General features: G+C 41.4%; 1 protein-coding gene across 2 annotated transcripts in view; it reads right to left on the bottom strand.

Moving 5' to 3' along the window:
- MAP7 (microtubule associated protein 7) overlaps positions 1-25,976 on the bottom strand; it is a 160,639-nt gene that overhangs the window by 58,931 nt on the left and 75,732 nt on the right. For both annotated transcript variants that reach the window (XM_054987089.1, XM_054987080.1), the window contains exons 2-3: positions 11,063-11,164; positions 6,083-6,160 (exon numbers count right to left, since the gene is read on the bottom strand). In XM_054987089.1, the coding sequence (XP_054843064.1) occupies positions 6,083-6,160; positions 11,063-11,164 (180 nt within the window). The remainder of the gene's footprint in view (positions 1-6,082; positions 6,161-11,062; positions 11,165-25,976) is intronic.

Below are 25,976 nucleotides of genomic sequence, written 5' to 3' on the forward strand. Positions count from 1 at the left end.
AGGGGTGAGTGGTGCAGGTTGAGCAGGCCAGTGAGTGGACTGAGAGGGAGTTTGGGTGAGGTATACCGCCCCTCCTTCCACAGAGCAGGGTCCTGCAGCTTCCCTGGCACCCCTTTGATGTCTGAGCCTGCCATACTGGTGCCCTGCCCAGCGGCAGCTGCTGCAAGCCCTGACAATTTCATTTGCATACTGCTCTTCTGAACAGAGGAATGTCCATTCAGACATTCTGGCATTGAACACAGTCAGTGTTGTTATTCCCACAATGAATCTGGGAAGCAGAGATCCAAACTAGACAAGATGAATTACACAAGGTCATGTGAGTGTCTAGAATCATGTCTGTTCCCCCCTGCCTGTGTCCATTTTACCCCTGATGAACACATGTCCTGTAGCCCTAGTTTGTGCATATGTTGGGTAACTGGTGTAGTCGTGGTTGCGAGTGGCTTCCATTTCCCTCTCCCCTCTTTTTGCCCTTAGATCTGACTTACACTCAAACTGTTTTGCTTTTAATCTGGCAAGTTTTAGATTCTCCCATTTTCTAGTTGATGACACCCCCTCCCTACTCCTACTCCTCTTCATGCAGCGTCTTCAGTCGGGATAAGGAGGAGGTGGGAAGAAAGATCCCGGCAACACAATTAAGCATCTGAGCAAGCCACCTTCCATCTCCATTATTCCATGTGGGGAAAACTAGGGGAGCTATCTAGGGGGACAAGGGTGGCATTTTGCAAGCAAAATCCACCCAATTTCCTGTCATTTTCTCTTCACAATAGTAAAAAATGGGGTGGCTGATGGCACCTACTTTGAGGGGCTTCAAAATGACCTCCCCAAGGTCCAAAATCCACCAAATTTGCAGGAGATCTTCTCCTACCTGTCCTCTAAAGACTCCCCAAGTTTCAAGGAGAATCAGCACCGGGAAAGGCATGATCCATGGGTTTCCCCAGTTGATTCTGGCTGACAGCAAGAAATGGTGCTGCGGCTTCTGACATGAGGATTGCCCACCACCCTTTGCATAGATGCCGCCCCTTCCTGGCAGGCCGAGTTGCAAGATCTCAGCAGAGATATGGAACCCCATTTTCAGCGTCACTCCAGGAAACCCAGCATGTTCCCCCCCCCCCCCAATACGTCCAATTGAGTAAACAAGTCTACCTCTCAGAAAAGTTGCAGAGGGAGGTTTGAGCATGTGTGAAGAGAAGGTGCATCATGTGGTACCATCTCTCATCTGGGAGGAATGGGGAAGAAACATGTGCCAAGCTGAGCATGGGATCGAGTGCAGTGTAGCTGCATTGTGTGAGTGAACAGGAAAGCAACGGGGAAATGCTAAGTGCATTCACTTGTCATATGCGTGTAATTCTTCTCATGTAGTTTGGCTCTGAGGCTTACAGGAGAGGCTTACCCAAAGCTACCTGCTGAGTTCATGGCAGTTGTGGGATTCTAACCAGTGAAGCGCTGCATTGCAGCTCAATTACTTAACTGATATGCTACACCAGCTCAATAATAATAACAACAGAGTGCTTACATATCACCCTTCTGGACAGATTAGTGCCCACTCAGAGCAGTGAAAAAAGTCAGTCACTATTATCCCCACAATACAGCTGGGTCTGAGAGGAGTGGTTTACCCAGAGTTACCTGCTGAGCACTCCCCTTTATAGCATGATGGGAAATGTCCTCTAACACTCATGTTTCTTGGATTAAAATTATGTCAAAGGCACACAAAAAGCTCGTGGCAGTAGTGGGAATTGAACCAGCTGATTCACAGCTCAACCATTATGCTATAGCAGCTCTCTGCAAGAGCAAATTATAGAGAACCAAGCAAAAGGTCTACTGAAAGAAAATGAGCATTTTTCAAATAGAAAAAACACAATACCTCTCCTTAGTAGTATTCTCAATCACAAAGCAGTTAGGAGTAAAGCAGGCCTCTACTCTGTTTCCCTGTAGTGCCCTATAGAATTAGGGTTACAAACATTCAGGTGGTGGCTAGAGATGATGGCCCAGAGCTCAAAGTGGCAGTGAGGGGGGGGGGGTCGCAGGGTGTGTGACAGGAGTATCTGCAAGTGCTCCAGAACACTTCTGCATCAGGCCAGGAATGACATCATTCTCAGTGCAACACGGAAGTGACAAGTTGTGCCAGGGACCAAATTTGTTAAAAATTGATCTCCAATCCAGAATTGGCAAGACCCCGTGTTTCCATGTTGCACCAGGAATGATGTCATTCCTGGCCTGATGTGGAAGCATTCTGGAGTGTGCAGGAGAGTGCTTCGGGGGCTTTTGGCCCCTTCCTGTGCATTTCCCTCTGCAAGCCAGATGAGAGAGGCTGGGAGCAGCAGGTCGCAGGGGCTGATAATCCTAGCTAGAGATTCTACAGAAGTACAACTGATCTCCAAGCTACAGAGATCCCTGGAGAAGCTGTGGAGGGTAGCCTTTGGCATTATACCCTGCTGAGGTCCCTCTTCTACCCAAACTCTGCCCTCCCCAGGCTCCACCACCCAAATCTCCAAGAATTTCCCAATCTAGAGCTGGGAACCCTATGCAGAACTTCAATTTCATCCTGTCCTTTCAGGTTTGGGGGATATATACAAATGGCTACAGGAAACTGGAATGACTGATGAATTAAAAAATAAATCTCAATTAAAATTGTTGTTGTTATTTGTTGTCTGTAAATAAATAAATAAATCAAAAGACTAAGAAAAAACAGAAGGGCAGGAACATAAATAACACTGCTGTCTTTACTGACGGGTGATTCAACTGTATGCCCCAAAGGAAAAAGAGAATACACAATTTACAGACCTGATAAATGAATTTAGGATTTGCTTCCCTACTTCCTCTGCCTCTAATTTTATAATGCTTATCTGTACTCTGAACAAATGCTATTATGCTTTTTGAACTAAATATAGGAAAGAGTAGATTCATTAATTAAATGGGGGGGGGGTCAAGGGGTAAGACACCTACGGAAGTAAACTGTGAGAAAATTATACCACTTTTCTTATTCTTCTTCTCTTGCCTTAAATGCCCCCCTCCGCCCCAAAATCCACAAGACTAGCTAAAAGCAACTGTACTGGGCCATTATGATCTATTTAGCATATGGCTTGTTGCTAGGCCACTCCTCACAAAATTAAGAATGGCATCTGCAGTTGTTATATTTTATATATGGTATATACTTTATATATCTATTTTCAAAAAACCCATAAGCATTAGATTTGTGGGATCTACTATGATTGGGTTTTGTAGTTGTGGTTTTTGCCTCTCAAATAGGATGAACTCCAGTTGTATCAGTAATTAAACCTGAAATCCTTCCTGAAATCATCTTGCTAATGCTATATTTGTGACATTTTATAGAGGTGTTTCCCCTTACAGTATATCTGTATAGAGTATAAAAATAGTCTGAAGGTTAATGAGCTTACTGAATTTATGCTGGAGACACAAGATCAGCAAAGGTAACTAATACAGGCAGAACCTCTGGTCACTGCTGGGTAACTGAGGAGAAATAATATTCACACTGTAAGTGCAGTGAGGCAAATGGTGCCTCAGACTCTGCCCATGATCACAGCATAGCAGAGGCCCGAAGTTCCATCTAGCAAATTCACTCTCCCACCTCTAATGCAGATTATTCATGCCTCCTCTTTGAACTTTTATTGTGTACTGGTAAATGTTGTCCAACAAGACAATTATCTGTAGCGAAGTCTGTTGTATTTTTTATTAGCAGACACAAATTTTGGGAACAATTCACATAAGCACTTGTTCTATCACTCTAACTCTCCCTACACCTGCCAGCATACAAGCTTAGAAAACCAAGCCACAGAAAATTATAGGTACAACATGGAAGTGCATGAGCTCTATGGTGGTTAAGTAGGGGATTTAAGAGAGTACACTGTGTCTCTAATGCTCTGCGCACAGAGTTTAATTTAACCTCTCACACGGGATTGTGATCAGAGCATGTTGGATTGCCCTATGTCAGAGCAGGGGCAGGGGGGCAGGTTTTACTATAACCAAAAAGATGTGCCAGTGGGCATTTGTGTAGAATGCAACTGCTCTATTTATTTCTAGAAAATTACATGATGAATTTCTAGAATTTCTAGAGAATTACAAGATGAATTATTTATTTATTTATTTCAAATTTGTATTCCGCCCTCCCCGCAAGCGGGCTCAGGACAGATAACAACATATTAAAAATACAATTAAAATACAATTAAAAATTCATGTTAATTAAAAACAACACATTTGAAACAGGATGGTGGACAGCCTTCACAGGGAGGGTTTTATACACCCCTTTTTTCTAGGCCGGCGGAGGTCCAGTCTCAGCCATATGCCTGGCGGAATAACTCTGTCTTGCAGGCCCGGCGAAAAGATAGTAGGTCCTGCTGCGGGCCCTGATTTCAGCAGACAGAGCATTCCACCAGGTGGGAGCCAGGACTGAAAAGGCCCTGGTTCTAGTTGAGGCTAGGCGGGCCTCCTTGGGGCCAGGGACCACCAACAGCTGTTTGTCCCCTGATCGGAGTGTCCTCTGAGGAATATATGGGGAGAGACGGTCCCGTAGAGTTAGAGGTCAGGCTGTGTTGTGGTGGCCACCACATGTCATAGCTGTTCTTTTCCCAGTGACATGATTCTTCCATTCTCACTTTCCTTCTCTCTAACAGTAGCATCTCTTTGCCTTCCTGGCTCAACAGCAAAAATTCTGGTGGTAACTGCAGCCACACAGTCCAAACCTTCACATGCTTCCCACAACCACAGCCCAAATTTTCAAAAAAGGCTGCCTTAACTACAGATGGTAAAGGGGATGGCAGTAACTTTTCATAACCTGTACTTCCTGCTACTCTGCCCAGCCCGGTCCAAGACTTCCTATATTTTATATGATGTACAAAGTAACATTCAAAGCATAGGTCTTATGGATTTTCATGTTCCCTGGTAGTGTAAGTAAATTTTAACTTTAGTGTTCTAAGGTGCTATAAGCAGCCTATCAAGAAGAACATTAGTGGAATGTAAGTCCACTTGGTGGTGGAGAGTGCCCTCAAGTCATAGCTGACTTATGGCGACCCCTAGTGGGGTTTTCATGGCAAGAGACTATCAGAGGTGGTTTGCCATTGCCTGCCTCAGCAGCCCTGGTCTTCGCTGGAAGTCTCCCATCCAATTACTAATCAAGGCTGACTCTGTTTAGCTTCTGAGATCTGACAAGATCAGGCTCACCTGGGCTATTCAGGTCTGGCAAGTCTACTTATGTCCATTCAAAAATGGCTGTAAGATGTAGTTGGGGGGTGGGAGGGCAACAACAAAACTTTTGCTCGCATGCTCTCTTCCACAATGTGTAACATGAGCCAAGGCCTAAGCATATGGTCTATGCTTATGCATCTCAGCATGCTTGTATTATACAACATGTAAAATGTACACAACAGGCCTCTACAGTGTTACCATGAAGGAGGGTTTCCAGTAGGAGATTCCAAGAACTACCCAACATCACTGTGTTCTATTGAATTTTTCTCCCACTGCTGCCTAGAATAGCATTACCACTCATGTTCCCAGCCTCCGCCCCCGCCAACCTCACCTGGCCAGCAGAGGGGAAAGATGCAGGGAATGACCCCAGGAATCGCACAAAGGACTCCTGTGCACTTAGAATATCCTTGTTGCTCAGTGAATGATTCAGTGAATTCCTGGCGCAACAAGGACATGAAGAACCCCCGCACAGGATTGATTTCGCTATGGGAATTACATCATTCTCAGTAAGACAAAAAATGCCTCTGGAGCACTCACCCATTCCCACCCCTCCATTTCCTGGCTTGGGGCTCCAGGGGGCCTGGTGACCCTAGCTAGGAATGGCAGTGGGCAAATGAGAAAGCCATAGCAGGAGACTTGGCAGCCCTACTACAAGGGAACCCTTAAGATTTCAAGATCTAGTTTCAATGTTCTTGTTCTTATCTTGTTATGAATGTATTATTGTATTAATAAAGTCTTTAAAAAAAGATCTAGTTTCATGACAGAAAGTATGTTTTACATAAAATTATACTCTTTCATGATGCTGCTTTGTTTATTATAAACATTATATTATAAGCATGTTATAACTCCAAAATAAGCCTCAGCTAAAGTAACTATGACTCACCTAAAAATTTTTCTCGTTCTTCTCTCCGTTCTCGGGCAAGTCGCTGTCTTTCATCAACTTTCAGTACTGGTACAGAGTCTTCAAAAACAAGATAATAAAATATTTAAAGATCTCAAAGTAGAAGCACAGGTTTCTAAAATTAATTAACAACATCTTTAAAGAAGCACACACAGTTGTTATTTAAGCTGTTTAAAAATCTGTGAAGCCCAACACATTCACAAATTAACAAGATATAATTAGTATGAGTTTTATGATATTCTAACTCTTCTATGTCTAAGCAAAAAGTATTGTCATACATTGTATCTAACTAATTTTCACAGCAACACCTACGGCTACAGTAAACCCATAACTGAGTTATAGATGCAGTCTGAAGTGGTTTTCTTCCACAGCGCAGAAAAAAAAAATCCTATACAAAGAAAATTGGTATGTCAGATAGAAGAACTTGAACTAGCTTTGTCCCTGACAATGGATTTTCCTTTTGTTTTTGGTATTTTGCTTTTGTATAGAGGAACACTCAATCATGTGAGCATGCACCAGCAATCTGAAGAGGTACAACCCAGGTATAATAGTCATCTGTGAGAATTAAAGGTAGGGTTGCTAGTCTCCTGCTGGGGGTGAGGGATTCCCTGCTCCCACCATCCACCCCCCCCAGCCCTGCTTATCTGGCTGGTGGGGGGAAAGGCAGGGGAATATGCCTCCTGGGGCATGCAGCACACATCCTCTGTCTTTAGCCTGAATGGGAGTCTTCACCAACTTCCAAAACTCCCTTGCCTACTTTCCTCCAGTTCTCCTGTCTGTGTTAAACTGCTCTCAGTCAGGGCTGAATCTCCAAATTGTCAGTACTCGATTCCTCTCAAACAGGGCTGAAATCAGACATTCTTCTCCCCAGTATTTATTTATTATTTTATTTATTTCAAATTTGTATTCCGCCCTCCCCACAAGCGGGCTCACGGCGGATAACAACATATTAAAAATACAATTAAAAATTCATATTAATTAAAAACAACACATTTAAAACAAGATGGTGGACAACCTTCACAGGGAGGGTTTTATACACCCCTTTTTTCCAGGCCGGTGGAGGCCCAGCCTCAGCCATATGCCTGGCGGAACAACTCTGTCTTGCAGGCCTGGCGAAAAGATAGTAAGTCTTGCCAGGCCCTGATTTCAACAAACAGATTTCGTGCCCACTTCCTCAGGAGCGTGTTTACTGTTATAAATATAAGTTCATGACATATTTTCTAACAGTTCATATATTCACACAATCTATAGTGTAAAAATCTAATACTTACACAACAGTCAGGAGGAGACTGTTTTTTACACTATAGATTGTATGAATATATGAACTGTTAGAAAATATGTCATGAACTTATATTTATAACAGTAAACACGCTCCTGAGGAAGTGGGCACGAAATCTGTTTGTTGTAGCCAGCCCCAGATTGAGCGTGATGGGGAGCCTTCCATCTGCCTCATTACATCTATGCTTGTGTGGAGGAAATAAATGAACTAAAGAAGAAATAAACAAAATAAAGAAGAAAGATACGACCACAAGAACCTTTATATAAAATGGACTTTTATTATACCCGGATTGTCATTGCACTCCCTCTATGCTGAATTTTGCACTTGTAGAGAATATGGAATGTTTTTGTATTTATGTAACTAATGAATTACTGAGAGGTATTGAGTGTTGAGCATTTGCACTTTAAAATACACTTTGGTATAGGAATTTATCAGTTGAAGTGTTTTTGGTTTCCCATTGGGGTTCTCTCCCCTTTCTTCGTGTTGCTTGGACTTGTCACAGGAACAACCATTGTTTTTGATTAGGCCCTGATTTCAGCAGACAGAGCGTTCCACCAGGTGGGAGCCAGGACCGAAAAGGCCCTGGCTCTAGTCAAGGCTAGGCGGGCCTCCTTGGGGCCAGGGACCACCAACAGCTGTTTGTCCCCTGATCGGAGTGTCCTCTGGGGAATATATGGGGAGAAACGGTCCCATAGATACGCTGGTCCCAGTCCGCACAGGGCCTTATAGGTCAATACCCGAACCTTGAATCTGATCTGGTACTCCACTGGCAACCAATGCAGCTTGTGTAAGAATGGTGTTATATGCGCCTTATTTGGCACTCTCATAATAACATGCGCCACTGCATTTTGTACCAACTGTAATCTCCGGGTCAGGCTCAAAGGGAGCCCTGCGTAGAGCGAGTTACAGTAATCTAGCCTAGAGATGACTGTTGCTTGGATCACTGTAGTTAAGTTACGGGTTGACAGGTAAGGGACAAGTTGCCTGGTCTGCCACAGATGGAAAAAAGAGGACCTGACAGCCGCTGTGACCTGTGCCTCCATTTTCAGAGAGGCATCCAAGATCACCCCCAGGCTCTTAACCCTTGGAACTGGCACTAATGGTGCCCCATCGAGGGCCAGGAGCCAGAGTCCCGAACCTAATCTCCCGTGGCTCAAGTACAGGACCTCCGTCTTCATCGGGTTCAGTTTCAGCCAACTCTGCTTCAACCAACCAGTCACAGCTGCAAAAGCAAGTTCCAGGACATCTGGGGCTGAGCCGGGCTGGCTGTCCATCATCAGATACAGCTGGGTGTCATCTGCATATTGATGGCACCCAAGCCCAAAACTTCGCACCAGCTGGGCAAGGGGGCGCATATAGACGTTAAACAGTAAAGGGGAGAGTATTGCCCCCTGCGGGACCCCACATACCAATGGGTGGCAGGATGACAATTTCTCCCCAAGCACCACCCTCTGTCCCCGACCATGGAGAAAAGAGACAAGCCACTGTAAGGCAGTCCCTCGTATCCCCACATCAGCACAACCATAAATGGTTGTGCCACTAAGCATATGAAAAAATTCATTTCAGTCACACCAGAGCTCAACGGCGAGGCAGTTCAGAAGTCTTTCTCTGTTCAGCTCTTGCTACCCAATCAGATTCCTTAGAGTAGCATTAACCCTTCATAGTTCTTCAGCTGTTTGTACAGCACTTCTAAGCTTTTAAAAAGAACAGTCCATCACAAACGTCCCATCTGTATATACTGTGGCTTTTGTCAGAAAGATAACAGGAGAGATATTTCCCCAGTAAAATACCAGCTCCCAATCTGTATACTAAGCATGATTTCTAAGATGGTAACATTTTTTAAAACAGCAGACAAGTTTTCATCTGTTGGCACACGCAATAGATCTTGCTGTCTTAAAACTTTTGTTTTAAGAGAATACAGATGAAAGATTAATTGCCTGGCAGTAGGCCCAGGTGCCAGCAACTGGGTAATGGGTACAGCTGACCAGCTGACAACCTGTCACTGACTACATAAAACGTAAAATGTGTGTTGGTAAAAAAGTTTCACAGGGTATGCAATGCCTTTGTTTCTCTCCATTTCCAATCAGCTCATTTTTCAGTTGAAAAGCTTTCAAGTCTGAAATGTGGAATAAATGGCACTGAGACCATTGTAAAACTTCAGCATGTTCTAGATAGTGTGGGATAGAAATCTTTAAATAAACAAAAACTGACAGTGTGGATGCTACTAGGACTTGTGTGCACTCAACAAGCTGGTCAATGTACAACAGACAAATCTGATTTTTTTTTACTTTTCAAATGAACAACAATTGTTTTAGAGGAATTTAGCTGTAAATATGTTGTTAAAGAAACCACCAGCAAAATCATGCAACCCACTGACACCATGTACTTGCATGTTCAATGTCTTCAGTATTTATACTATGTTATTAGGTTCTAAAAATCTGCATGACCATGATTTCAGTTTTGCAACACGGAAATCCAGCTCCTTGAGCTACAAATCTTGTTATATTAAGAGAAAGTAAGAGAACTGTCTAATCTATACAGTTGAAGAAGTAAAATCCACAACGAGGTTGGAATTTCTTCATTCAGCAGAACTATCAGTCTTTTGCTATGGTTCACAAAAGTTTATGCTGGAATATAATTACGTTAATCTTTGAGGTGCCACATAATTCGTATTTATTTTTGTCATTAACTATTATCTATTTTTCATTATAGTCAAGGTCATTCTTCATTTTAATCTCACTTCTACTTTCCCACAAAATAAATTCTCAACTATGATTTGGATCCCATTGAAGTAGGACTGCCAGGTCACCCAGATTGGCAGAACTCCTACTGGCAGCTCTCTTACCCCATTGCCACTTAGTGGGCTGCTCGGCGGTTCTGGGGGAAATTGCCATCACAGTGAAATTGTTACATCACTTCCAGGGCAACCCTGAAGCAACATCACTACACAGGGGTGACAAGCAAGCAGTTGTCCAAAACTCTATGGGTAAATCATAGAGTTCTGGGTGAATATTAGCGAGTCACCTCATATGATACCATCACTTCCAGGTCACATTGGAAATGATGTCAGTGTGTTGCCATCATTGGACTGTGCCCATACAGTTTGTCATAAGTCTCCTATTGGTCACCAGCCTTCCTACATGGAAGATTTCCATGGACTTTCTTGCATCCCACTTCCAACTAAAGCCCCAATGCTCTCCAAAATGCTGCTCTTGGGCGACAGGGAAGGCTTGCATCAAGACAGCAGAATCGGGTGGGGGTGGGGGGGAAATCCTCCTTCAATCTGGGGAAATCAAGTCTAAAAGTGCTTCCCAGGGAATAGAAAAATTTTACTGCTTGAAAACTGTGTGAACTATATACATTTTAAAGTGTGTATAGATGCTTAATTATCATATTCATATCCAATTCAAAACTTCAGCTGCTCCTGATAAAAACATGCAAATTATCACCAGAAGCTATTGCTTATTGTTCCTGAATTGTACCTAATAAAGGGAGTGTACCTTGTATCAGAAAAGTATAATGTAACAGAATTATGGTGCTGCAAGAAAGCCTTCTCATAAATGAGAAATTACTAAATATTAAATCAAATGTGAATAAATATTGTACCATTTGTAAAAGAAGGGGTTTAAAATACTTTTCTAGGTAACAGAAAGCAGTGACAGACACAGACACACAAACTGTACCTGGCTTTGCTCCAGTATTGTTGGTGTTCTGCCCAACAGCAGCAGAGGAAGGACGGTTGGATAAAGCAGATTTTTTGTCTTGTGGTTTAGAGCTTTCAGATACTACAATTAAAAGAAAAAAAGATTCAATCATACTACAACAGAGTTAGCTCATGTTTGTATTGTTTTTTACACAAGGCAATAGCTGGAGCCAGATATCTTGTTATAGCTTGTATTCAGTGATACATGTGAAATTCAGTACTCATTACAGAAACTTACGTAAGAATCTCAGAATCTCCTTAAGAGTATAAGGAAGTTTCTAGCTCTCTGTTCTTGAGAAAATGCTTGGCAACATGTCAGTTGTATCTACTGAAATGCTGGAAATCAAATACAGTCTTGCAGACAGAGTGCCTGCAAATTTAGGTCTGACTGACCTCAATGAGGGGAAATTCTCAGAGAAGGGCTCAGGCTGAAAGCACTTTAGTGTCCTCTGTAACACCTTGAACCTTCCACAGCTAACAGAAGCTAGCATGACTATTCTGCTAAATGAGCAAAATACGGAAATGTGCTTAATTTGCACGTTATAAAAGTCATGGATATTGGGTTATTTTGGACCAGAATGGTGGTCCCCCTCCCACTTAATATACAGTGCATAAACTTTTAAACTAAACTGCTGTCTTGACATCTCTCAGTGCCCTCTCTCTTTTCTATTGCACATGAAATACTGGATGGCTAAAATTCTCAGTGTCATAAAAACTGGACTGCTGTGGTGCAGAGGCAAGAAAAAGCATACATTTGTGTCACAGATTTTCCATCTGCCAGGCCAGACGGAAACAATTCACATGTTGATGTAAGGAAGCCAAGGGAACTTGCCCTATGACTCCATGTCCTACACATAGTCAATGGAGATGAGGGGAACTTTATGGAATCCAATAGGCTGTATAGGAGGAGTGCTGTCTTCACTGGGCAAACACTTGTTTAAGATGTCTTGAAAAGAGATTTTTAGTTTGAAAAATTGGGCAAATTTTTATTTTAGAGATATTGAAGCATAACGTCAATAAAAGAGGCCAAGAAACAGTAAAACCTACCTAACCCTGACCTGAAACAGAAACCAGGCAACTGAAGACATAGGCAGAATAGTTTTAATCAGCTTCATAGGGGGATAATTTGTTCAGTAGCTGTTAGACAACTTTTGTTCAACTATATGCTTTTCTGTTAGTAATCCATTACTTATTTTTTACTTTTATAATTGGCATTATGGTAGGGTTGCCTGGTCCCCTGGGGCTAAACCAGGGTCATGGGAGGGTTGTTGGGGGGCACAATGGGAGTACTTACCCCTTGCGTGTGTGGTGGCTATGGAGCACTTCTGCATCATGCTGGGAATGACATCATTCTAGTGTTGGGGGCCAATTTTTACCAAATCAGCCCCTGGTGCAACCCCATGCTTCCCTGTTGTGGAAGCACTCCTGAGTGCCCCCACCCTTACCTTTTACTGACAGAAACCAAGCCTGGCTTACTGTTATGGTTGCCTATCAACAGTCACTGAGAGCTTATGATTCTTAAAGCTACAAGGGCTCCTTTATAATAAAAAAAAACCTTTTTTTTTTAAGATTTCAGATTTTTCTGCAAATCTGGAGCATTTTTCAGGTGTGTAGGACAATCTGTCTTGTTTGCTCATGGCTCCAGTCTCTAGATTTACATATCCTCAGATCAGGGCCACTTGGATATTAGTATATAAGATACCCCACAGCAAATGGAAATATTTGGGGGTGGGGCGGGGTGGATTATTCATCCAGGAACTCATTTAATTATATTCCAGATAATTAAAACATCCATGGAATACAATTTGGTCATTCTTCATCTAAAATTGATCTTTATGCAGATAAAGTAGTACTTAATCAAACCACAAACCATTTACAAAAGAGATGAACTTGATACACACACCTGGTGTGATATCGGGTTATCAAGTAATTCCATTTAAATCAGAAGGGATTGGATTTAATGTGTCACTTTAAGTCAGAAACAACATAGTTAGAATCTCTTCTAGCCTATGTGGTAACTAGGTGGTTTGATAATTGTGTGTTTGGGGACAATGAGATCTTCATTTTCAGCTAAAACATTTATTATTGTTATTGTTGTTATTATTCCTTTCTCACTGAAGGAGAATTACACAGTACAAGGACGATTACACAGTATAAATGTTTCAAGAAGAGGAAAAGAAAGCTAAAAGAGAGTATACACTAGCACTCTATTGTAAAAATGAATATGTTACCCAAAGTATTATTTGTGTTTATTAATAAAGCCTTTCAAGTGAAACTAGTTATTAATGCATCCTAGGAATATAATAAAAACATTATTTGGTGGTGATAACCTCCATGGTAGCATTAAAAATCCTGGTGTACCCTTTTAATAAAGGTGGTTTGGGGGTGTCTACTATAAAATTGCAAGGGGGGGAGTCACAAAAACGTGTGGGGGACATCTTATTTTCCCTTCCTCTTTCCTCTTTATCTTACCTGAAAGCTCCCTTTTCGTGCCACTCCTTCCCACCCACTAGCTAATCTAACATTCATCCCTCCCCATCATCAGCTGTTCCTCCTTCTATGACATTAGCAGCTAGGAAAATTCTGGCTGAGTTGAGCAGTGCTGGCCACCAGGTCCAGTTCTGCTGCGAGGAACCCACAAGGACTTGTGAGGTATACCTCACTTTCCCCTGTAATATCCTTCTGCGCATTATTTCCTTTTTCTTTTTTCTTTCCTCCTTCCTACATTTTATCTGCCCCCGTCAGCTAAATTTATTATTTATTTATTTCATTTATACCCCTTTCTCCACAATGAGAACTCAAAACAGCTCACATCATTCTCCTCTCCTCCATTTTAATCTCACAACAACTCTGTGAGGTAGGTCAGGCTGAGAGTGAGCCATGGGCCCAATGTCACTCACCAAGCTTCCACAGCAGTGTGTGGATTTGAACCTTGGACTCCCAGATGCTAGTCTGAAACTCTAACCACTAGACAACACTGGCTTTCATGGGATGGCTTCTGTTGAACAATAGTGAGCACCCAGGCATGGATAAGTCATGTAAAATTCATGGTATCAAATTGCGCTGGACATGGCCTCAGGTCCTCCATCAAAGGCCCAAATGATCCTGGAAAGGGCCCTACCTAGGATTGCCACGTCCCCCAGGGTTCAAACCAGGGGATGGGGGGTATCTTGAGGGGGCTTTCGGATGAGGGTACTTGATGTACACTTGTGGGAAGCGTCCACATGCTGCAGAGCCTTTGTTATCATGCTGGGAATGATACAATTTCTAGTGCAACAAGGAAGGGAAGATGCCCCCATGGGTTTCCCCCCCCTTAAAATTAGCCTGTTCCCCGCATCTCCCCCCAACAGCCAGGTAAGAGGCAGCAGGAGGTAGAGGCTGGAAGCGGGGAATACCCTGCTCCCACTGGGGAACTGGAAATCCTAATCCAACCCTCTTCCCTTGCCTTTTACTGACAGAAACCAAGACTTGAATACTGGCAATTGTGGTTGCCTACCAATGGCCACAAAAGGAATTAATTTTTTTAAAGCTATAGGTTTGCAGATAGATTGTTTTGTTTGTCCATGGCCCCAATCTCCAGATTTAAGCATCCAGAAATGGGGTAATGTTGAGAATTAGGTATATCAATATTAAAGAACAGTTAAACTCATAGATATGAAGGACTGCTTTGTGGTGGGTAAAGACATACTGATCTTGGAATCCTCATTGGAAAATGGCCTAAAGTTGAGAGGTCTGATTTGGTTCCAACAACGAAGGCTGGAGATAAACAATTTCATTATCAACTTCTACTACCAGAGTGGTAAAAAGTTAAATGATTTCTGAGTCCCTGGCATTTCAGCCCAACCTGTCTTGTTTAATGGTCAAATATATGATACTTTTTATTAACTGGTTTTGGCGTTTGGAGGAAAGGTAAATTGGATATATTACAAAAATTATTGTATAATTATCAAATGTTGAATTATGAGGAAATTATATGTTAGGATAATTAAATTCTTTCCTTTTCAAATAAAGTATTTAGTAATTAAAACTGCCATCCTCAACATTCAAACATTCTGGTACAATTCTGAATATAACGGTTTGATAAGCACACGCCACTTTAAGAAGGCTGTTCTTTGTTAGTGCAGAGACCAAGCACTGAATTTCAATTGTTCATTCAGAAGATTGTGTTATTATACATGAATTACTGTCTCATGACACTTTATTAAATTGTAGTAATGGTTATATAGATTGTCTTTATTCTTGATATTAAAGATTGTACTTAGTAAGATTTCGCAAGTTTCTTTTGCTGTGTTACCTGATTATCGCAATACTCTCTGTTTGGTTGTATCTTCCAGGTGGAGCCTGGTGATCTCCTGGAATTACAACTGATCTCTAGACTACAGAAACCAGTCCCCCTGGAGGAAATGGCTACTTTGTAGAGTTTATGGCATTATACTCTGCTGAGGTCCCTCCCCTGCCCAAACTTTGCCCTCCCTGGGCTCTACCCCCAAATCTCCAGAAATGTTCCAGTGCAGAGCTGGCAACCCTAGCAGTAATTGCTTTACTAAACAAGGTATAATGGTCTGAGATTTAAAAAAAAGATTTAAGAAACCTACTTTTGAACCATAATTAGTAACAGCTATATTTGTAGCTTAAGTTTATTATTATTTTTACATACAACTCCTCTATGGGCAAAACTAGACATTTCATTTTTTAAAAAGTTGCGTCCGCCTCTTTTAAAAAAATGTTATATCTAGTTTGGCCTTAAATAACATGAAGAAATGGAAGAAAGATCTACAAATTAGTATGAGTTTACAGGAATGGAAATGGATTTGGGAGAATGAGACTCTGAAATTAGTCGCAATGAGTTTAAGAGAAAACTGCTGTACAGTTATTCCACTGTGGAATCTTGTACTATACCAGTTAGCATTTATATACAGAAATCTATCACATGCACATTGGAGAAGTGGTTTGCAATATGCAGGTATGATATGTGTATTTTGGGCTTGTCCAAAAAGCAATTTATTTTGGCAAAATGTAATTTAGAATATTAATGTATGTAATATACCTCTGTATCCTAAGATAATTTTATCATGATATTGAAAACAATTTGTCATTTTTTTTTCATTTGATTAATTAGTTTCAACTTGGTTAACAGTCGTTAAGATGATTATTGTGGAATTTCTGAAGAAAACAGAACTCTACTTAAAATATTGGTTTAATTGTGTTTTGGTACATATTGGAACATTTGGCAACCTTTGTTATGCACTGGAACATAAGAAATAAAATGTACATTTTTGGTTTTTATGAACATACTTTTTTTTCCCTTGTGCATTATGCATAATAAATGCAATAATTGTGGGAAAATTCTGATAAATTTTTGAGTACAGATAACCCCTACAACAAACAAGTACACATGTTTGGTCAAAATTATCTTCCAGTCCATTCCACATATATAATGACAAATTTAGATACTATTTCTATTCATTTCATTTTCTTAACCCAGTTCATTTTGTTACCCAGTTTTTAAACAGCCCATTGCATTTAAAGCACTGATTTCAGAGAAACAACTCCTTTAGCAAGCATAATACAGCAAAATATGCAAAGAAAAAGATTTCAGCAACATTTCATACAACATGGCAAAAGCAGTCTTCAGCCAGCAGTTTCAATATGCATTTCTCTTGTAAATCATGTTGAACCCAGTAAGTATACTGAACTAGACATTTCAAGCACCAATATTAAGTTCATGAAATGTTAATAGCATTAAATGTTATAGCCAACAGAAAACAGTTTATATTGCTAATGCATATGCAGAACCATCCAGGAAGGCAAATTTAGTCCCTGGACTTCTTGAAACAGTATGGTTCATAGCAGACTACCATAAAGGGCTTCTCTAGGATGAGAAGAAATTCACTCAGTCATCTACTGAGTGATGAGCATACCTCAACAGAGGACTTCACAAGATACTCAGCAGGTTCAAAAAGTTATGGCACAATATGTGTGTTAAATTCTAAGGTATCATAGAACTCTTGGTTATTTTTGCTTCCAGAAACAAACATGGCTGCTCTTCTGTGTCAAAGTACATCTGTCTAAGAAACCCAAACAATAGCACACAGACAAGGACTGACAAAGAATATTTTAATACTTTTTTCCCATATAGGGCTCAGTTTTGTCTATGCAGACAAGCCTTCCTAGAGCACCATTGGGAACAAATAAAGGGTCAAATATCCTGTGATTCCTTCTTGCTAGCCATGTGCATAAGTGTTAATTTGGCCAAAGAACAATCTGTCATGTCATAGTCAACTGGGATTCTTATGCAAGTAGATGAAGGTAGTCACAGCTAGACTGCCATCATCATGACATTGCATACTATTTAATAGGCTCAGAACACTTTGGGCATTTCAATCTTTGTTCACGCAATGTTGTCTCTAAGCTCAACCCTCCCAAGAGTTTCACCTGTGCTCCACACTAGAGATGGGCATAAGCAGCAATATGAACAAAAAACAGGCCACGAACAGCCCAATCTGCTGTTCGCAAACAAGCTATTCGCGAGGCCCCATTCTAAACAAACAGGTGGTCGTTGCAAGCCTCATTAGTTGCTGTTCGTCAAGCCAGACAGTCTGGCACCTGCAATCAATTCCTTTGGCAACTTAGGCAGGGATTGTCTGAACTCTGTCTGAACTCCTGCTGTTGCCCTGGAAACCCCAATCTAAGCCCAATTTAGCTTGATAGGCAGGTCTTCCTTTCAAGTGTGGTGCTCCAAATTTGTTACAAGGGAACAAAGACCAGGGGGGAGGGGGGCTCCCAGCTCTGGCTTTGGAGAGGGAGAGACAGCTGCTGTTGCCATTTTGATAGAGAGAGTGCATTGGAGCTTGAATTTTCTTTGTGTGTGGTGGGATAGGGATCTATTCCTTCAAGTTCCAGGGCTGCTGCCAGGCTCTGGGCCAAGCTATTATTTATTATTGGTATCTTTCCTGCTGCCTGCTCAGGTCAGGTTTCTGGGAGTGCTGCAGTAGGGATCTTGACTTGATTGATGGCTGGAGGAGAGCCTGGTGGCCCCACAAACAGCCAACCACAAACATGTTCATGAACAGGGCCATGTTCATAGTTGTTCATGAGTCCCTGTTTGTGAATGGCAATGAACAACGAACATCATGTTCATTTTTTCCCCCTGTTCATGGCCCTTCTCTACTCCACACGAGCTGTAAACTGAGATACAGAGCTATTTTTAAAAGATTTGTCTTTTAGAATCAAGGAAGCTTGCAGTGATGAATGACCACAATCCAGTACTGAAGAATGTGCTTTACAATAAGGATTATGTTACACAGTACTAACTCCCTAGAGTATCCCTCCAAGATGACTCAAAGCAATTTGTCAAGCTTCCATTAAAGCTTTAATTGCAAAGTCTGAGCTTTACTCCGCAATATACGTTTTGTATTTTACATAATTTTATTTTACTCTTGTACCATGTCCAGTTTGAATTCTATTTCTAATTTCTATTTATGATTTTATTCCCCAAAGAGAAATCTGTTATTTCTTCAGCCTCAAAAGAAGTTCTTGTACAGTAATAAAAACAGAAAGAATTTCTGAAAGGTTATGTATGCCTTCATTTGAGGTTTACAAGGCTATCAGTTACTATGGTTCTTCAATCTTGGTTCATGCTATTGAAGTGCCATCTCAGGTCAACAAGAACCAGGATAAGCCTTTTCCCTCTACCAAGCAGTAGGCCCTCTATGTGAATCTCTGGTTCGATAGAAGTCCAGTTTGCATCATTTTACCCATTTAAAAAGTGGATGGTCTAGTTCATACTGTAGGCTGCCAGCTGACCGAGGAAAGCTGAGAGCTAATTCACCACCCAAGCAAGCCAAACGGCCACTTGGCATATAAGATGGCAATAAACATGGATTGTGCCCATCATTCCCTCAGACCCATGCTGCTACTGCTACCACAGATGATGTCCATGGAGCCACTATTACCTAGGTCTAGGGCAAGCAGCAGGGGCAAGCACTAAAACTTGCCAGGACAGCACAGAAGCAGGTGGTCTCTCACCTGTGCTGCCATCACCTAGGTCCAGGATAGGCCACATGCATACTGCAACAGGATCCTGGCCTGTATCCCTCAGGGGCAGCATGAAGGTAGGAGCTTGAGGCAGGTGAAAAGATTCAACAAGCCTTGTAAAGGCTTGTGCTGCTCCTCCACTATGCCTTTACAGCTGCCATCCCAGCTGAATATATGAACTAGAGCTCAGTTTGTGTGCCTATTTGTCTTTCTATTTTTTCATTGTTATTCCTGCCAGTTTACTGAGCAATCTTGTAAGTCATCTGTACCCATTCCCAGGTGATTAATTAGGCCATAAATTGGAAAAATCTTATATGCCATACTTGCTAGAAACCAGGAAAGCGACAAAGAGAAACACCCATGGAAAGGATGTTGAGAAGGATTGCTTTACTTCATGAAGTCTTCTGTCTCTCAAACAATTTTGTATCAAGTTATCACAATCATTCACAAACTGTGAATGGGACCCATTACATATATGAAAGGGAGGAATAAAGATACAGAGAAGTATAGAGCAGAGGTGGCCAAATGGTGGCTTGCAAACAGCATGCAGCTCTTCAAGCCTTATTTGGCAGCTCCTGGAGGCTTGCAAGTTAACTCCTCCCCCAGGCTCCTTTAAGGGGCAGAGTGGACCAGCCGCTTTCCAGATCTATGCACCCAGCATGCTTCCCTTTTCTTTCCCAATGCTGGAGCAAGGAAGGGGCGGGCCAGGGCCGAGGACAGTCCGCCCTCCATCCTCATGCCGGGCGCTCCTCTGCAAGCACCAAGCTTTGCCAGCCCCGCGCTCGCAGCGAGTGCCCGGGAAGAGCACTTGGGGGGAAGGGGAAAGGGAGAAGTGAAGAAGCGGTGAGGAAGTGCCAAGGCAGAGGTAGCCCAGGACTTCCAGCCTGCCGTCTTACTCCCGAGTAAACAAGTGCACAGCTGGTGAGAGCCGCCAATGGCATGAAGCGCAGCTTGCGCTGGGGTGCTTTTGCATGGGTGGAAGCCTCATTCGTTGCACGGAGGACTGGCTCACCCATAGGTGAGTGCAGGACAGCTGGGATGGAGGGGCAGGGAGTGCATTTGCTTCAGAGGACATGTTCTTGCTTTAAGATTGTGTGGCTTCACTTTTGTGATCCTTCCTTCCTTCCTTGATTTCTTTCTCTCTCTCTCTCTCTCTCTTCCTTTCATCCTTCCTTCTTTCCATTTCTTTCTTTCCTCTTTTCCTCCTTCCTTCTTTCCATTTCCTTCTTTCTTTCCTTCTTTCCTTCCATGCCTTCCTTCCTTTTTACTTCTTTGCATATCTTTCCAAGCCTTCCTTCCTTCCTCTTTTCTTCTTTCCATATCTTCCTTCCTTCCATTTCTTTCTTTCCCTCCCTCCCTTTCCTTTTTTCCTTCCTTCTTTCTTTCCATGCATTTCCTATTTTTAATAAAACATTGTGGTTGCCAAGTCCAACTCAAAAAATACCTGAGGTCTTTGCGGGTGGAGACAGAATACTTTGGAGGTGGTGCCTTGCAAGGATGGCATCACTTTTCATGATGACACTTCCAGGTCAAAGGTCAGGTGGTAGTCCTTCCCAAGCTCCACCCCTTTTGATGATGTCACTTCCAGCATACTGTGTCAAAACCCCACCCCTTCCTGTGATGTCACTTTCAGGGCACTCCCCCAAACCCACCTCTTCCTCAGAAGTCACTTCAATGTATCATGTCTTGTGGCTCTCAAACATCTCAGGTTTATTCTAAGCAAGTGTGGCCACCCCTGGTATAGAGTTAAGTATTGAGCTCAATTCCACACTGGCTAAAATTTGAGTGGAGAGAATGTCCCCTGGCAATTTTGGAATGGTAGCAATGTCTGAGAAACATTTTTTTAAAAATCAGAGTATCATTTTAAAGAGTCATATATACAATATTTTAAGCCCATGAATAAACATAACATGGAAATAAAATGTATCCAAAATTGGAGTTGCTACATTTGAGAACAAGCCCTGAAGCACACAAAATTTGTTGCAAGTGTGATAGTGGCATATATTTTTGGAGTCATCCAAGAATAAAAGATGGGGCTTTTCAAGTCAAATTAGTACTAGTAATCTACAAAAACAAAAATAATTGTCAATATTATAGTTTCAACAAATTCAGTTCATACAGATTATTACACTGGTCTCATTGTTACAGGTTCTCATATATCTAATTCTCAGTGAGCCAAGTCTATAAAAACTGTAGGAAGGTTTAGAAAGGATTTTCCCTTACACTGACTATTATTATTCATACTGTCACATCAAATCACCACTAGATCTACAGCTTGGATACAATTAGGTTCATTTTGAAAAGCAAGATTTTGCAAGAACTACTCCAAGTTTGTGGAACAAAAACTCCAGTCTACCAGAGATACAAATAGCTTAAAGACACTTTCTGCACATACAATTCTAGATGCTTCTCACCCACATCTGTATGACCATGTAAAATAGAACATCTTAATTTTTAATCTTAATTTTTGATCTTAATTTTTAAGAAAACAAAAAATTCAAGAACAAGCCAAAGCAGTATATAATACTTATTTATTTTCAAATACAAGTATATAGTAAAGAACTTTTCTCAAACTGTTTTGATTTATTGTAATTATGGTAGATTTTATTAAAGCAACTTTGTTTTCAAAATTAATTGTTTTATTTTATTTATTCAATTTTTATACTCCTGTTTAGGTAAGATCTTGAAGCTTGGCTTGGGGTATTGCAGCTCAGGAAACAACATTCTTGAGAAATGCTATATTTAATTTATGTTGATTAAAGATTACAGATACTTTCCCTATAAATATCTCCAGACTGCACAAGATTAGACTGAATGCTTATGAATTACTTTAATTCAAAAAAGCTGCTGAAATGTTAGCATACACAATCATATTCTATGTTTCTCATGGCTTCCAGTAACTCATGTTGTGCCATTACAGCAAGACAAAATGTCTCTATGAGATCTTGATTAAGTCAACCCAAACACAAAAAGTGACAGGAATTCATCTATTATCTGATCCTAGACAAAAGCAAATGATGGAAAAGGACCCAAAGGAACATTATTCAGTGGCAGTAGCAGCTGTTCAGGTCAGAATGAAATAAAATTTTAATCTGTCAAAAATCATAATACATTGTTAATGTTTTTGTCAATTAAACACCAACCTATCAGTTTCAAGATATAAATCAACACTGGTAATTTTTTAAGGATTTCATTTCCCTTTGCTGTATATCTATACATGTCATCTTATACAAAAGTAAAATTTGGTGAAGTTAGCATCAAAAGTAATTCTACAAATTTTAATTTTCTCAGATTCTGGATTTTAATGGAAATCCAGCTGCCTCTCACAGTGTTTCAAGTTACACAGTGACGCTCTTTATGCAAACTTGAGGAAGATTCAAAGAGGTGTATTATCAGAGTTTCATTGTTTTAATTTTTTGTTGTACATAGTATTGATTCTGTAGATTGTACATTGTCGTATTCATCAACAGCAATGCATGTGCACAGTGTCTCTTATATTTAGGGTTGCCAATACTAGACTGAGAAATTCATAGAGATTGGGGTGTCAAGAACTACCAAGTGACCCACTTGTGAGGAGAGTTCAGCAGAACCAGGGGCCTGAAGTCCCCATCCTAGCAGAGCATCCCTGAACATAGTGAGGGTACAGCTGCCATCATTTCCCCCAACAAGAGAGACTGGGGAAAACAAGCCTCCGGCCTTATAGGATCTTACCTGGAAGTCAACTAGGATGATTTACAAAGGTAGCTGTGCCAAACCAGCCTGAGCACTTGTTAGGTTGAAGCCAGGAACCTAAGAATCACTACACTCTTATAAAGATATTTTGTTTATTAAAATTGTGCACAGAAGGTTATATTTTAGAAAGTATGCAAAAGGGTTGATAAAACAATAAAACTAACTAAAAACCTACAATATATATATGGGCAGAGTCTTTGGCAAACTAAGCCATGATGGTAGCTTGTAGGTATCACACAGATTTAAAGTCCAAGGTATCAAACACAGTTGTAATCTGTAAGTGCCTCAAATAGGACCCACAGAACAGAGGGTACAAAGGCTAGAGCCAAAAGCCATGAGGTAAAAGCCAAGAGCAAAATCCGTAGCTTACTTTTCCATTTTAGCCTCTTTGCCAAGCAACCTGGGATGATTTCATTAACCAACCAGGGCTAAGCAGCATCACGTGAAGCCGATGCTCTGTGGCTATGACATATCCTCATTACACTGTTAGGAGTACATATCACTTTCTCATGAGAACCACAGTTGGGTCAGATAGACTTGGTCTTGCCTCACCCTAACCTTGAAGATTTCAGTAACAGCACCTGTTTGTTTTTTTTTTAAAAAAAACAACAACCATGGAGTCATTCTTACACTAGCAACTCTTACTCATAATGCTTTTAGACTCTTGCCAACAGGTCTAACTCTTGCTTGGCCAAGCAGGCAGTTTATTTACAAGGGGCAGTGCCTGGGGAGGATGCCCAGCAGGGATAAGATGCTGTAAGGTGCCATTTCCTCCAAGGTAATGTTATCCAGTTGTTTTTCTAGGAGAACACTGGGTCCCACCTGAAGGATGGCAACTCTACTCATACTGTCTACTGGTTTTGTATTAGTTCAGATAATGCCAAACAATTATTTAGTAATACATGAGCAAGAGTAATACATGAGCAAGGTGTACACATTCCCTTTTCTTCCTCACATGCCGAGATTTCCTCCCATACGAAAAAATATCTACTTTGAAACTATTATAAAATTAATGAATTGTACCAACTGTTTCTCAGGTGACTTGAACAAATATCATTTCAAAATACAGAAACAAGTGATACTGCATAATTAAATACAGTTATTATAGTTACTTTCCCTAATAGGCAGTGAAATAGATGATACCCTTGCAGTTTTCTAATGACAAACATTCAAATATGAGCTGCAACATTTGCATACTTTGTAAGTCAGACCATTATTATATCCACTTTCTCTATGGTGATACCAAAAGAGCCCCAAGGCCAAGGAGCACATGTTATCAGCTTCTGAAAAAACCACCAAGGCCATGAATGAATGCAGCTCAGGCTGCCTCTCCCCTACCATCTTCAAGACCTGTGCACTCAGGGAAGGTAAGACACCCAGGCCAGAGAGTTCATATCATTTACTCCTAAGAAGATAACTATTTACCTAATAAAAGTTTTAGTCATTTTTATTTTGTCTTTTCAAATTTAGAATCGTAAACTACCTTGGATGTCTTAACAAAACATAAAACTGCCAAATCTGGATTGGAAAATTTCTGGAGATTTAGGGGTAGAGCCTAGGAAGGTAACAGTTTGGGAATGGGAAGGACATCACCAAGGTATAATGTCATAGAATCCACCCTCCATTTTCTCCAGAGGAACTTGTCTCTGTAGTCTGGAGATCAGTTGTAATTTCAGGAGCTCTCCAGGCCTCACTTTGACAATGGGAGGCCCAATTACTACATGCCTTATTTGAAAAGGTAAGAGTTTAATTACCCTAACATATAACTTCTTCACTGGAGCCTTCCCTCCCCCCCCATGCTGGCCAGGTGAGTGGCAGTGGAAGGCAGAGGCTGGGAGTGGGGGATCCCATGCTCCCATTGGGGAACTGAGAATCCTAGCTCTACCCTCTCCCCTTGCCTTTTACTGACAGAAACCAGGGTAGGGGGACCTGGCATTACCTTGGCAATCCTGTGCATGCACTCCCACCGGGCACAATGACATCACTTCCAGAAGTCATCATGCATGGCAGCAGGCATGCTCCCACCCTTTATGGGGGCCAAAACTGGCCCCTCTGAAGGGTGGGAGCATGCCCACCACCGGGTGTGATGGCATCACTTCTGGAAGTGACACCATCATGCTCACTGGGAGCACGCCTGCTGTGTGCTGACCTGGGAGGTTTCTTGCCTCCTGGGTCTGTTTACTGGGGCCTTCCCCCCCCGGCCAGGTGAGTGGCAGTGCATAGGGGATCCCCGACCGGGAGACCTGGCAGCCCTACTCCAAACACCAAAACCACTTAATAAAAAGTATTATATATTTGATCATTAAGCAAGACAGAACTTCGACTGAAAGGCCAGGGACTCAGAAATCATTTAACTTTGTACCACTCTGATAATTAAATAGTTTACCTTCAGCCTTCATTATTGGAACCAAATCAAACCTCTCAACTTTAGACTGTAACCACGGGGCCCTACCTAGAGGTTGGCAACCTCTGACTTTTTTTTTAAAAACCATGACATTAACTATTCAAGTACACTGTTCTGAAGAGCCTATAAAACTAATGTCAACTGAAAAGTGCTAGTCAGCTGTAGAACCGAAAAACTTATTATTCACAGATTGATTACCCTGAACATTTAGGGCAACAATATTACAGCTGATTGTATTTCTTTCCCATATTTAATGTTCTCTGGATTCTAGTGTTCTAGTGAGCTTCACCTACGGTGCCACTACTAAGTTGAGATTTCTTGATCATCTGTTCAAGCGTAAGTGTCCAAATACAACAATAGAATACAATTGGACCATGGTGTGAATGCTGAATTGACCAATTATCACCATGCTATAAGCTGGCAATTAACAATACAGAGTTTATTTATAACAATACTTAACAAATAAAACAAAGTGTGAACAGGCTTTAAGCAACAAGTGTAATTGATCTGAATGAGGATTTAACTATGACAGTAGAGGTAAAGACATGCAGATCTCTGGAGTTACCAACTGAGCTGCATTGAAAAGAAGAGAGAGGTGGAACACTCTGATTTAAAGTAGGAGCAAGCTCACAAGCAGAGGTGGGCACGCTCCAAAAAAAATTACTGATCAAGCTGATCGGGGATAGGCGCTGGCAACGACCCCAAATCACCGATCCACACC

Source organism: Eublepharis macularius, chromosome 1, assembly GCF_028583425.1.
Source record: "Eublepharis macularius isolate TG4126 chromosome 1, MPM_Emac_v1.0, whole genome shotgun sequence".
Taxonomy (NCBI): Eukaryota; Metazoa; Chordata; class Lepidosauria; order Squamata; family Eublepharidae; genus Eublepharis; species Eublepharis macularius.